This window comes from Leguminivora glycinivorella, chromosome 11 (genome assembly GCF_023078275.1).
Source record: "Leguminivora glycinivorella isolate SPB_JAAS2020 chromosome 11, LegGlyc_1.1, whole genome shotgun sequence".
Classification (NCBI taxonomy): domain Eukaryota; kingdom Metazoa; phylum Arthropoda; class Insecta; order Lepidoptera; family Tortricidae; genus Leguminivora; species Leguminivora glycinivorella.
Genome location: NC_062981.1, coordinates 15,832,197 through 15,847,714, shown reverse-complemented (window position 1 = coordinate 15,847,714; position 15,518 = coordinate 15,832,197). Strand labels below are relative to the sequence as shown.

The 15,518-nt window shown below is 37.3% G+C and overlaps 1 protein-coding gene across 1 annotated transcript; it reads right to left on the bottom strand.

Moving 5' to 3' along the window:
- Positions 1-211: 211 nt before the first annotated feature.
- Positions 212-3,205, bottom strand: LOC125231430 (protein insensitive-like). Its single transcript, XM_048136885.1, has 5 exons — positions 3,156-3,205; positions 2,142-2,678; positions 1,939-2,051; positions 1,704-1,847; positions 212-1,331 (listed from the first exon to the last, which is right to left on the bottom strand). The coding sequence occupies exons 1-5, from the start codon at positions 3,192-3,194 to the stop codon at positions 1,190-1,192; spliced, it is 975 nt and encodes a 324-aa protein (XP_047992842.1). The 5' UTR covers positions 3,195-3,205; the 3' UTR covers positions 212-1,189.
- Between the last annotated feature and the right edge of the window lie 12,313 nt (positions 3,206-15,518).

Sequence of the window (15,518 nt, the reverse complement as noted above, 5' to 3'; positions counted from 1 at the left end):
TAATGCCTGTCCTTCGAAGTCCGGCCATGAATCCCATCTACCATACATTGTCTCTTTTTTTTAATACCACGTCGGTGGCAAACAGGTATACGGCCCGCCTGATGGAAAGCGGTCACCGTAACCTATGGAAACCTGCAACATGCGCGTTGCCCACCCGTCTCGTGCGGCACGCGTTTGAAGGGCATGAGCTTAATTAAATGAAAAACAAGTGTCATTTAATATTTATTTATTCATTGTATGGCGTTATTTCCAAGTTAATTTCATTGTACATTATACCAGGGGTTCCCAATCTTTTCCTGTCTGCGACGCATTTGCAACTTAAAATTGTTACTACAGCGTACTGTAGCTAGTTTATTCAAATTATGTAGGTAAAATGCATAGCTAGGCATTAACTTATTAATATTAATCCGTTAATTAACATTTCGATAAACGGATTAACTTTTAAGTTAATTTAAAAAAATGTTAACGGATTCGTTAACTTCCGTTAAATTTATCCGGCAGGCGCCAGTTGCGCAGCGAAAAACATGTTCTGAAAGCTACTGAATGAAAACACCCGAAATACCTACTGCAAATTGATCGATTTACCGGTAAATCCTAGGTTTCACCGTTGCCGATCGTTAAAAGTACGAAATATGCATAAACTAGTATTGTGATCTTCGCTTCGCTATTAGCAACGTTGATACAGTGGCTCCTAGGTTTTACCATGGCGACTGTAGGTACTTATTAGTGTCAGGGCCGCTAATTGGAGGACAATTTATGACCACATTCATTCACTTAAAACGATATTTGGTAACATTTCGAGCTTTAACCGATTGGCATCAGGGATATTTTGAGAGGTTTTGCTGTACCGACTTCGGGCTTTTACAGTAATATAATACAATAATTTTATTATCATGGATTATTGATGCAAGTAAAATTCAATTTTTATTTCGTGTTAACGGATTATCGATTAACTTTAACTCCCGTTAAATCTGTCAAAATGTATCGTTTTAACGATTAACGAAGTTAACTTTTTTAGTAACGGATTAGCGATTATCGAATTTAACTATTTGATTAATGGTGCCCGGTTATTGTAAAACGGTGAAGATTGCCTCACGGCGCATTTTGAGTGTCTGCGGCGCACATTGGAAACCCCTGCATTAGTCATACTCATACTCATTATAAACTAGGCAGCGCCATGTCAGCGAAATTATTCGGTGACGGTAGAAGATTCGTCTGAGGACGGCCCGGGTGGGACGTTTTCTTGGTTCGGGAGCTGGCGGGACTGTCGGTAGTGCAGCCGATTACGGTAGAGCTTCGCCTCGTCAGTGCACTTTATTGTAATGCTGCCTCTGTAATAAAATAGATCAATAACTTACAACACAGTATGCTCACGTTCGAAGTGTAAGTATTATGGATGGCAGACGCACACATATTATACTGTAAGTATTTAATTACTTTCATGTACCTACATCGGTTTTGTCTAAATTGTAGTCGCACCCGATTATAGACTGCTGATCTTTTGTTATAATAGGATTTATCTAAATTCGGTTCAGTCGCTTTTTATTTACCATCATTCTTTGTGGAATATATAATGTGTCGAAACTTCCTGCCGTATCTTTTACTATCTGCCTTCATTACGTAGGTAATAGGTACCGGCAATGTGTGTCCTCTCCCATGATTGCTAGTCACATTTAAAAAGATGATTAAATCAATAGCTTTACCTGACCAGCCGTTTAGAAACGCCGCAGCGTTCAGCGACGGTATCCACGATATCATTCACGATTTTAGGGTCGAGCCGCTTCTTGGGCGGGATGTTCATGAAGGCTGGCGATTGCTTGCCAGTCAGTGAATGAGTAGCAAGTACCCTGAAAACAGAATATAATAATATATGTTTTACGTAAAACATCATAATGCACGTAGGTGTGTGAAGTCTTCACAAATTCTACCGTACCGTACCTGCGAGGAAAAATTGCTTGGAGAAGTTGCCTAGTGGCAGCGCTGTAGGATATCCAGTCTATATCGTTCAACAGTCTCCTAGGCACAACAGCGTTACCAGCTCCAATCGGTACCTAAAATTGTAGTTGTTTAATCACGAAGTCTTGTCATAAAATATTTCATGTAACATAAAAAAATAGACCTATCGATATGTAGGTACCTACCATATCGTAATCGATGCCATTATAGCTCGGTTCGCCAGTATTGGTAGTGTGCGCAGAAACTCGACGAACTTCCAGAGTTTTAGGATTCGAAACTCCTTCGCCATTAACATGGCCGTTCATCGTTAAATCCTCCTCCACTGCTTGCTCCATAGGTGACCTTGACCCGTTCTGACGTTCAGCCACACCATTCTGTTCGAAAGGGTCAGAAATAGCCTCTGGTAACGGGATATTCTCACGATGACATCTATTCACTATTTCTAAGTAGCGGGCGTAGAGACCTCTCACGATATCCTCAATCTCTTCCACCATTTCTTTTCGGTCTTTCGAGTCGAAGTCTACTTGGGTGCTCTGGTCGAAGGTTAAGACGGGTCGTGCTTGTGCTGACACTGGAGTGCTGCAGATCATGGAGCGGCTCCTGGGGTTTGAAGACTTTGAAGCTTCGACTCGAAAGGACTGTCCGCTTCGGCTGCTCGAAGCGTCGCGATGGTAGTGAGCGTTTTGGACCTTTTTGTGACGTCGGTTGACTTCATAAGGCATCTGTAATAATGAAGTAATGGTATAGGTATTTTGATACTAACAACAACGGTAATTCCAATTACCTACATATTTATAAAGTACACAAATTATAGAATATACCCAGAAAGCGCAAACCATGCCGCCCTAAATCGACCTGGCGTCGCTCGGTTCAGCAGGAGCTCAGGGTGCTAGGCATGGGGAGGAGGTTACCCAAACTGCCCAAGACCGGAGTAAAAGAAGAAATATGATTGGAGCCCTACACCCCATCAGAGAGTAACAGGATGCAAAGAAGAAAGAAAGAAGACACAAGTTATGATGATGATGATGAAATTATGCCATGTGATTTTAAATAAGTAACTGCCAAAGGTTGCCAGCTAACAACGAACATTTTCAAATCGCACGCGATTAATGAGTAAGGTACTTTGTAGAAGCCATTTGCGGGGTCGGTCAAAGATCACGTTAAATATAAATAAAATATACTGTACTGTAAATACCAACCTCCTGTTCACTTTCGCTGATGGTGTTGTCAGTATCCATCACCACTTGAGGCAATGACAACGGCCCAGTGGAAGCTCCTTGAGACGGTTGACCGGAACCCCTCGACCCGGAAAACTGTAATAAACATTTTCTTGTAATTATTTATCAGAGAATGTATCGCTGAGAGTTAGCCGAGCTAAAAAAAGTTATATTCCACTAGGTACACATTTTATTAAAAAATATTTACTAAATAAAATACTATATATTTCATCTTATATTTATTTTTAAATAGGATTAAGTATTACCATGGGGTCTCATCCGGAACAGTGCAAAATTATTTCCAAATAGAAATCATAGATGGCGCCAAGTGTCACGATTGACGATTATTATTTTTTTATCAAATAGATTTAAAGGAATTTGAAGCGTCATAAATTAAGTACATTATAAATTAAATACAAACATCGATGACAACACAAATTTAATGCATTATTTTAGAAATTTTCAAAGAAATAATATCACGTAATATATTGCTACTGACTATGACGCAACAACGTGAACAACCTGCGCGCGACAGTATCGAGCTACCTAAATTTTATTGCATATTGTCACTAGATGGAGCTGCCACTATCTACAGTATACTGCCAACGAAACGGTGCGATTGTGTGCGTTCCGTTCATTGAGATATAGGTATGTACTACGTACTATAGGCGACGTTGCCAGACGGAAACTCTGCACAAGCTGACAAATGCGCGGAGTGCGCGAAGCGGTAATTTACGCGTAGAGTAGTAAGTCCACCATCAGATGTGACACATTATTATATTCCGCCTGTCAAAATTATTTATTTATTTATTTACAACTTAAAAAATACAAAGTAAGCGATCACTGCCGCCCATGGACACCCGAAACACCAGGGGTGTTGGAGGTGCGTTGCCGGCCTTTAAGATGGGTGTACGCTCTTTTCTTGAAGATTTATCTTATTATACTTATACCAATTCATCGTTATAACAATTTACATTATGCGCATTAGCATTATACGAAATCTGTTATGCGAAATAATGATATGCGTATTAAACGTTATGCATAATAAACGGTATGCCAATTCATATTAGGAGTATTCAGTTATGCGAATTAATATAGACCCCAATTTTCGGCTTCGCCTCAAATTGTTACCCACGCCACTCGTCTTTTTTGACCTCCTTTAAACGCCTGTTGCATAAAATACTATAAAAGAACTGTATGTTTTATATTAATAGACAGCCGTTTTCCTATTAAACTGTATCTCTTAAATTGTTTCCAATATAATAATTCAGTTGCCAAATAAATACATAGTTTGTACTCGCGTCTGAATAAACAGTAGCCGTAATGACATTAAAATGCTACCTCATATTGAAATATTTTAAGGCCCCATTTTAGTCGCCAAACTATTATTTTTGATACCAATTTCTATGTTTATTTAGTCGCCCGGTTGAATACGTGCCTTACGTCTGAATTTTCATCTCCAGAACTGACACTGCGATTACTGCGAACCGATTTAGGAGTATTCAGAGGCGTAGATTGCGACTGAATAGCGGTGTCAGACTACAATTATTAAGATTAAAAAACATGGACGTTATTAGTTATTAATTACAAATGCATGTACCTAAGTATAGATATATGCAATCGATAAATTTGTATATGTAGGTAGTAACTCTACGTATAACGCGGTCGTCTAAATAATACTACAGACAAAAATCTGTTCAAAACTACATAATATTCTATGTTAATTAGATTCTTACCGGAGTTTTAGTAGTAGGCTTGGTGGTAGGTAAGCAGTTTAGGAATAATGTAGCAGCGCCCTCTATCTCCAACTTAGCACGCCCGGGGGCGCACTGAAGCTGCAGTAAGGCGTGGGCGGCGTCAAGTTCCATGGATGTGTGAGATGCGTCAACCGACTGAACCGACATAATGCACTAAAACAAAACCACAATTATGTTAGTATTAAGCCCAATAATCGTTCTCCTTTTTTTTCCTTTTTGAAATCAAAATATAATATTGTTTAATAGAGCAAGTTCACGTAATGTAGAACAAAAGCTCAATATAATCAAAGACATATGGACTGCTCGATCCTCTTTGATATAATATTTTAAGTCAGTTTTGTTTCCGAGAAAATACGATGGAATAGATATTCGCGGCGAGCACACATACAAGCCGCACGGCAACGCCATCTAGTAATGTTCGACTTTAAACGTCCATGTGACGTTATAGGTTTAGTGCGTGATAGCTAAAACAGATGTCGCAAGATGTTGCAGTTTGATGACTATTTCGAGGTAGGATACTGATAAGAGTTTTGTTGGCCACGCGTGGTTACTGGCGCCATCTAGCTCTTTGAGTGTGGATTAAATTTAGCCTACAGGTCTAGAATACTTAGGACGGCGCCCATTTTTAGTATGGGATTAGGTATCTGTACTAGTATTATTTGATCTGTGGTAGAATATAAGTCCTACTAAATTTGCTAAGTATGGCATAATTCTTAGGTACTTTGTATGAACAAAACAACGATAGCAAAAAGGAAATGAAATACAGTCCCCGAGGCATTCACCCCCAACACACATGACTCGCTATCAAAACAGAAATAGGAAGAAGATGGACCACTTTTTACCGCCTAAATATTATGCAAACAAAAATCTACGGAAATACTCTTAATTTAGAAGATTATTTTGCTCATGAACATTATGCCAGCATAAGAATCGATATTATAAAATCTGCGGAACGATTTATGCCAAAACATATCTGAGTAAGGTTTTCCTGCCAAAAAAATTAATCTTTCAGAGTGATGTTAAGACTGTGTAAGGCCAGCCTTAGAGAGCGCGCACACGGGCAACTGTTGCCGGCGACTTTTTTGTTGCAACCATGAGCATGACCTAGTATGAAAGTGCGCACACGAGGCGATGCAACTTTTCATACAAATACGAAAGTCGCCGAGCAACTGTTGCCCCCGTCGTGGGCGCTCACCCTTAGATTCGATAGACTAAATGTCATGAAAAGTTAAATTAATTCTATAGACGAAGTTGCCAGCATCCCCGAACACCTATTTATTACCCATAAGTATAATATTTTGTCGACCGTTATATTTTATAAGAATCCTTTTTTTAATTAAAATGACAGCTCAGGTGATGAGTGCCGATGTATAAATTTTAAATGTACTCTATGTTAATTTGCTACATAAATATTTTTTTCTACTCCCGTACTGTTATTCGTGAGTTACAAGGTCCTGCATAGAACTTAAAAAGCCTACATAAAAGATGTCAGGACAAGTCTATCTAGTCTATACCCTGAAAACATTTAGTAGAAGTAGCACGATATAGCTGTTACAGTTCAGTAAATACATTGCTACCAACTTAACAAACCAATTCGCAGAGTCGAGACTCCTTCGTTTTCTGCTGCGTTCATTGGCGACGCGTCGAATCGCATTCAAATGTATGAGAACTCGATTCAACTCGGCTCGATTCGTCTTAGTGGCCAGGCTTCAAAGAACCATACCATAGACAGTTTTATATTCATGTTTGCACTCAAACTGCATATTCAAAATGGTAGGCGGTCCACTAGATAACTAAGATGACTGAAAGTAGGTATTTGTTGATTTATAATTTTCTTTCAAAATAAGTGCTTGGTCGTAGAAAAAGTATTGTATGCAACGGTATTTAACTGAGTCAAAAAATGCTCGTGGCGTCTTTATTAACAATTTTCGGCTTCGCCTCAAATTGTTACCCACGCCACTCACCTTTTTTGACCTCTTTTAACCACCAGTTGCATAAAATACTATTTTCTACTCCCGAATTGTTATTCGTCGTTTACAGGGTCGTGCACAGATTTTTAAAACTCTACATAAAAGTCGATTCCTCAAAGCCAGCATCCGCCGGCTTTCCGCGCATGCGCGCAGTATCGAAAAAACTGAAAACGCATTGTTTGGTTCTGTAACCATGGCAACGCCTTATAACGATACGGCGCGCGTACGGGGCAAGGCTTTTGGCAGCTGAGCTGACAGTGCAAACCTTTGCGTCAAAATACAGAAAACAGTGTGCGTCAAAATACAAGAAACTTAATCAAGAAAACTATTAAAAACTAAGTGCATGGTCGTAGAAAAAGTATTGTATGCAACGGTGTTTAACTGAGTCAAAAAATACTCGTGGCATCTTAACAACAATTTTCGGGGTGCCCTCTATTTCGCCTATCATTCATTCGCATAATTTGAATTCGCATAACAGATTTGGCATAACATAATTATTCATAACAGTGGATACATGTAATAATGGAAATAGTGTAATAATGGAAAAAATGGATTAGTTACAATTGCCTTTTAGTCTAGATTTGCCCCGCTGTACGTTATTAAAGAAATTGAAAATGGATAGTATTTAAATAATATTATTTCGTCGTTCAGATTTTCGCTGATCGCACGTGCCGATACTAATACCCGAGCAAGCGGAAGATTCATATATTGAACCGCGAGCGTAGCCAGTGATTCAAAAAGTGGAATCTTGAGCGTTGCGAGGGTTTCTAGGCACATTAACTTCGTACGGCGCGTTAAACATTGCCACCGAGTTTGAAACACAAAATTTTTCACCACCCCAACACAAACAAAATACTGACTATAAAACATCAAACTAAATCAAATCCATCGATATCTTCAATATTTATGATTCAAAATCATCATTTATAGGTAAAATTCTATGAGCTAGCTTAAGACATCAAGTTAACATTTGTACGAAATTACTTTGCACTCTTGTGGATAAAATGCAATTTTGCTATCTGTTTTCGAACAGAAAAGTAAGCCGTTACCCGTTAGTGTGGTGAAAATATAATTTTCTTGTATGCCATTTAAACATTCTACGAAACAAAGTTATGCTTATTATACTTATACCAATTCATCGTTATAACAATTTACATTATGCGCATTAGCATTATACGAAATCTGTTATGCGAAATAATGATATGCGTATTAAACGTTATGCATAATAAACGGTATGCCAATTCATATTAGGAGTATTCAGTTATGCGAATTAATATAGACCCCAATTTTCGGCTTCGCCTCAAATTGTTACCCACGCCACTCGTCTTTTTTGACCTCCTTTAAACGCCTGTTGCATAAAATACTATAAAAGAACTGTATGTTTTATATTAATAGACAGCCGTTTTCCTATTAAACTGTATCTCTTAAATTGTTTCCAATATAATAATTCAGTTGCCAAATAAATACATAGTTTGTACTCGCGTCTGAATAAACAGTAGCCGTAATGACATTAAAATGCTACCTCATATTGAAATATTTTAAGGCCCCATTTTAGTCGCCAAACTATTATTTTTGATACCAATTTCTATGTTTATTTAGTCGCCCGGTTGAATACGTGCCTTACGTCTGAATTTTCATCTCCAGAACTGACACTGCGATTACTGCGAACCGATTTAGGAGTATTCAGAGGCGTAGATTGCGACTGAATAGCGGTGTCAGACTACAATTATTAAGATTAAAAAACATGGACGTTATTAGTTATTAATTACAAATGCATGTACCTAAGTATAGATATATGCAATCGATAAATTTGTATATGTAGGTAGTAACTCTACGTATAACGCGGTCGTCTAAATAATACTACAGACAAAAATCTGTTCAAAACTACATAATATTCTATGTTAATTAGATTCTTACCGGAGTTTTAGTAGTAGGCTTGGTGGTAGGTAAGCAGTTTAGGAATAATGTAGCAGCGCCCTCTATCTCCAACTTAGCACGCCCGGGGGCGCACTGAAGCTGCAGTAAGGCGTGGGCGGCGTCAAGTTCCATGGATGTGTGAGATGCGTCAACCGACTGAACCGACATAATGCACTAAAACAAAACCACAATTATGTTAGTATTAAGCCCAATAATCGTTCTCCTTTTTTTTCCTTTTTGAAATCAATATATAATATTGTTTAATAGAGCAAGTTCACGTAATGTAGAACAAAAGCTCAATATAATCAAAGACATATGGACTGCTCGATCCTCTTTGATATAATATTTTAAGTCAGTTTTGTTTCCGAGAAAATACGATGGAATAGATATTCCTGTACAGTATTTATATTATTCCTAAAGGGATATAGCCCGAATAAAATACATACTTATAATGGAAATCGATGAGGTTATTAAAAATAGTGTCTAATAGAAGTTTCTAAATGAATAATAAAGTAAGCTAAGACTAAGCTGAGTTAGCAGCGATTTTAACAGTTCAAATTACTGTGTTATAGAATTATAGGAGTCTCATTTGACTTTTAAGCCCGGAAGTCTAACAACAGTAACAACACAACACTACATGTTTCGTAAAGCAGTTGGGCTTTAATCCAACAGCAACATATAGGGAAACTGCACGCCGACGACTATGACGGGCAGTTACTATAAAAGTTTCAGTAGGTACGACTGTATCGGCCCACAGAATCACCCATAAGCTCTACAGACTTTACTTGACGTACAAAATAAATAAACTTCAATAAAAAAGATAAAGTAAGAAAATAATACTCACCCAGTAAGATAACTGGGAACAGCACAAACTCTAATGGTCAAACTATTGGAAATTCACACTAGCTTTCAAGCAACCCTCTGGTTACAGGCACAGATGTATACTGAATGATCTATGCCAAATACTTCTTCATGTAAACTCCCTTCCCATTGTTTCAATAAAATACCACGATATTCAACACTGGTTGAGACTTGAAAATTTAGAAGCTTATTTTTTAAACCAGGTAACAAAGGTTCGTCCATTGATAACCAGATGCGCCAATTGTTATTACAGCTTAGTTGTAAGATAATCTTTATTGGCTTCTAGCAGTAAAGCAATTGTTCGCTTATTTGAAATTTAGAAAAGCGCACGTTATATGGAAAGGTAAACTTTTTACCTGGAGTAGTAACATGCCTATGGTACGTGATTCTGTGATTGAAGCATGCTTTTTTTAAATAAATATAGGTATGCCATTCTACAGGTCATTCGTTTAATTTTGTTTTGTTTGTTATACATTTTCATTTTGAGTAAAGTATCTGACTATAATTAGGTTGACTGCACCGAATCTTTTTCGTAGCATATTCGATAGTTCTTATTTTAGTAATACCTATTAAATCCCCAGAAGCAAGTTTTGGTACTATGTGATGTTCTTTGCTCTCTTGGTCAAAGTTCCGGTGTGCTGATGACGAGAGGAGTTACGGAACTAACTTGTTCCGTCTATTGTCCTTTGAGTCGTCGGCAACCCGAACCCTCCTTAGAGCTTGTACACTCCTTTTTGCTGTGTACTTAACACAGCAAAAGGGGATGTACAAGTTTCTAATAGCACCTGGCAAGGCGCATGTGACACTGTTTGAGTTGCAGGCGTCCATTGGTTACGGTGACCGCTTTACATCGGGCGGGCCGTATGCTTGTTTGCCACCGATGTAGTGTAAAAAAAAGTTACTACAGAACATGAAAAAACGTTAGGCAGCAAACAAACTAATACCTTATGGTGTCATAAATCAATAGTTCTGTTTCGTTTGTTTTTACGGGGTGTGTAGGTACCTAATGATTGGTATAACTTTTTTTGGTACTTATAGCAACATTTGATATAGGAACATTTAAAGGATATAATCATTCATTAGACATAGTCAACATTTGGTATAACAACAAAATATCTACTTTTGTATGTTAATCGAAAAAATTATCAATATATTAAATAAGTATTTTACAATTTGTTTAGTATATATTATTTGTTGTTACGACTAAAAATATATCAAACAAAGTTATATCGATAGTTACGCACCCGTTTTTACGCCAATTATTAAAACAATTATTAAAAAAGTGTACTTATTTGATTGTTAATTTTTTATTGTGATTTGTGCTATTCAAAATTAACCGTAAAAAAATTCGGAGCAATCTACTATATCTATGAAATCGAAGCGTATATGTATAAAATGATTGATAAATTACTTGTACCTACATATTAAATACGTCCTTTATTATTAATTATTATTTAAACTGTACCGAGTCAACCGAATGTAACGTGAATTATGTTTTCACCTCACTAGCTCGGAAGGGACTTTTTTATTCTTTAAAAACAGATAGATAAATAGCATTTTATCCACAAGAGTGCAAAGAATATTTGAAATCCGAACGTGTCATTAGTTTTTTAAATATAATTTCTTGTAAAGGCATGTCCCAGACACGACAATTTTCTACTTGTGCTCAAATTGTCTTAACAAATCATGTGATGCGAACGAAAAAAATAATTTCATATCAAACAATTTTATACCATAAAAAACTAGAAATCGCACAAGAAATTATATTTTGACTCTTCCATTACATAATCTCAAAACGCGTGAAACGGAACGCACCCAATAGAATTTTGTGAAACTTTTGAAACTTTTGTGGTGTCGGTCGGTGCATCGTGGAAATTATGTTCCAGTTGTTTTTACTGAGTGTGTCCTCGCTTTAGTGAGCTGAAAAGTTATGTGTTACCACACGGGATGCAAAGTTATTTTACCTCGTGTGTATTGCGACACTCTTTATGCTCAGGATTCTATTTTTGAACTACTCGCTTCGCTCAGGATTCTATTTTCGAACCTCTCGCTTCGCTCGTGGTTCAACTATAGAATCCATTCGCTAGCTCGTAGTTCAACCCTAGAATCCATTCGCTAGTTCGTGTTGCAATTCCACACTCGGTTAAAATACGACTTTGATCCCTTGTATAACAAATAACTATTTCACCACACTGACTCTTGATTCTTCGAAAACTGATAGCAAAATTGCATTTTATCCTTTTGCTCCTCAGGCTGGCTGATAGAATTGACCTTTTAAATTTATATGTTTATTTTTAATCATACGTTGAAATACTTAGATTGGTGGATTTGATTATGTTTAATACTTAGTATTTATTCGTGTTGGTGTATTGAAAAATGTTGGCTTTCATTCGGTTGCAAAGTTTGTTTAACCTTCGTGCCTTGAAACCCTCGCAACGCTCAACATTCCACATTTCGAACCACGAGCATAGCGAGTATTAATATGTATGGTTATATACAGTAACTATAAATGAATGATTGGGGGGGAAGTTAAATGTGTAACAATTCGTTAGTTCACGGGGCCCGTCGCATTTCCTACTTTTGCCCTATGGGTAATCCGTCAGCGATTATACTGATTATATAGAATAGGACATAACAATAGGACGCTTGTTGAACTACTTTCTTATTGTTACAGATGCAACATTCTACAATCCGTGAAAATGGCATTGATCTATACGTATCAATTATTGTTGATGAGATTCAACCTGCTAGACGGACAGCGCAGCGAAAACGTTTTTGTACAGAATCAATTCTGCGTGATGCAAACCGAGTACGGAACCTCAACTGGTCTAATGCATGCATTGTGCATAATGGGGAGAATGGGCGCTTTTATGAGTTTCATGTACGTACTATGACTATGACGATTGGTGATGAGCACAGATATTTGTTCCTGAGTCATGGATGTTTTCTATGTATATAAATATGTATGTATCTATATAAGTTAGTATATCGTCGCCTAGCACCCATAGTACAAGCTTAGCTTAGTTTGGGGCTAATAAAAAAAAAAAAAACATTTATTTCAGACTCAGAGTCCATAGGTGGTTAGTAGAACATTACAACTCTAAAGAACTAATATTAGTGTTAGTAAGACATTTACCTAATGCTAAGACTTAAAAAACTAAAACAGTTCACACTCAAAACCTAGACATGGCGACAGCGTGCAGCATTTGCCATCGGTTGAGCATGGGGCCATTTTCACGTTCCATAAATACGCTCAAGATGGGTCTATATTAATTCGCATAACTGAATACTCCTAATATGAATTGGCATACCGTTTATTACGCATAACGTTTAATACGCATATCATTATTTCGCATAACAGATTTCGTATAATGCTAATGCGCATAATGTAAATTGTTATAACGATGAATTGGTATAAGTATAATAAGCATAACTTTGTTTCGTAGAATGTTTAAATGGCATACAAGAAAATTATATTTTCACCACACTAACGGGTAACGGCTTACTTTTCTGTTCGAAAACAGATAGCAAAATTGCATTTTATCCACAAGAGTGCAAAGTAATTTCATACAAATTTTAACTTGATGTCTTAAGCTAGCTGATAGAATTTTACCTATAAATGATGATTTTGAATCATAAATATTGAAGATATCGATGGATTTGATTTAGTTTGATGTATTATAGTCAGTATTTTGTTTGTGTTGGGGTGGTGAAAGATTTTGTGTTTCAAACTCGGTGGCAATGTTTAACGTGTCGTACGAAGGTTAATGTGCCTTGAAACCCTCGCAACGCTCAAGATTCCACTTTTTGAACTACTCACTACGCTCGCGGTTCAATATTGGAATCTTCCGCATGCTCGGGTATCAGTATTGGCACGTGCAATCTACGAAAATCTGAACGATGAAATAATATTATTTAAATACTATCCATTTTCAATTTCTTTAGTGTACAGCGGGGCAAATCTAGACTAAAAGGCAATTAACTGATCCATTTTTTCCATTATTACACTATTTCCATTATTACATGTATCCACTGAACACGCCTACTACATAACTGGTAGACACTCTATTTTCTGAAAAACACTTATGAAAAACGAAAAAACTTAATAAGTAATGTATAAATACAATAAAGACTCTTTAACTCAAATAATCTTTTTAATTTAAGATTAGCAGTTAAGTTCATAAATGCATGTATGTTTCTTAAAAATAAACAGTTTTTTTTTAATAATGCAAACATTGTAAAACATGGAAGAAATTGACTAGTTACATTTGCCCCCCACTCGAGATTTGCCCCGCTGTACCTTACTAACCCCTATTTTTTTCATGCTTAATAAGTGAGACAGTATTAAATTAAACACTCAAAATCGAGCGCTCGAAATTGGAAAATCAGCCCCTGATTGATCCAATCGCTTGATCCATAGGTACAGTTAGTAAGTATGACAATTCATTTTAGGATAATTAAAGTTATACGAAATAATAGTATGCAAATTTCAATTATGTAGATTCATTGTTATGCGAAATAAGAATTATGCATTTTAAATATTATGCTTATTCAATGTTATGAACAATTATGTTATGCCAAATCTGTTATGCCAATTTAAATTATGCGAATTAATGATAGGCGAAATAGAGGGCACCCGCTCAAGATGCTGTTGGGGCTGCCGCGCAGGCGACGCATTAGTGAGGCGCACCTTTTGCGTATTATTGCCGCGAAACTGTCCACGTTGGCCTCTGCGAACATACCAGAGGCACTGCAAAAACGCGGCAGCCCCATCAACACCCGGAACGCATTATTATATTGGACGCGCAGGCCGTTGTACGCCTTCTGCGTAAAGTTGGTCCACAGGCTGCAAGTATAGAATGACTGACAGTACGCTTTGAAAAGTGTAACCTTTACTTGTGCAGTACATTTCGCAAACCTGCGGGCCAACATGTTACATCGGACGGCCAACGACCTACGCTCCTCTCCACGTCCAGGTCATCACTCAGGTTGTCAGTCACCCAGTGACCCAGGTACTTGAACTTGGTGACGAAGTTTAAAGGGATACCGTAGAGTGTCACTAAAGTTACCGCAGGATATGTTTTTCTACCGGCCTTAAAAATCATCACCTCGCTTTTTTTAACATTGTACCTGAGTCCATGAGCCACTGCATAGGACTCGCATATTTTCAACAGCCTTCTCATTGCATCCATTGAGGGGCCAAGCAGCACCATGTCATCCGCGTAACTAAAATTATTTGTGGCGACTCCGTCAATGTGACATCCGGCATAGGTACTGCTTAGCTCCTCAATAAGAAGGTTGACATACAAATTAAACAGCTTTGGCGAGGACAGCCCACCCTGTCTCACCCCACACATCAATTTATAACCCGGTGACATTGCATTCCCCCATCTTACAAAGTTGCTATGATGTAAGTACCAATATTTAAACAGGGCTGTCACTTCCTTAGGTACACTAGTCTCATTACGTAACTTGGCCCAAAGGATGTCATAGGCTACAAGGTCGAATGCCTTTGATAGGTTGATCTGTGTAAGGTGTCCCCCAATATTTATTTATTATTTATATATACAATAACATAGGTTGTTTGATTCGTAGTATATAATGAAACGTTATTAATATGAGACTTACTTAACGTAAGAACTTATAGTTCTTGTGTACTACTTCATTTTTCACGTTCTATCGAGATAGTTTACCACGGCATCGGCACTGATATCGTCGAGTACCTCTAATTAAATTCAAAACGTCCGTCACAGTTAAAGATAGGTAACAAATTGAATTCACGTTTGCCTCGGTCGGTACATTATAAATAGGTATTATTTAAAATAAATAAAGGCAATGAA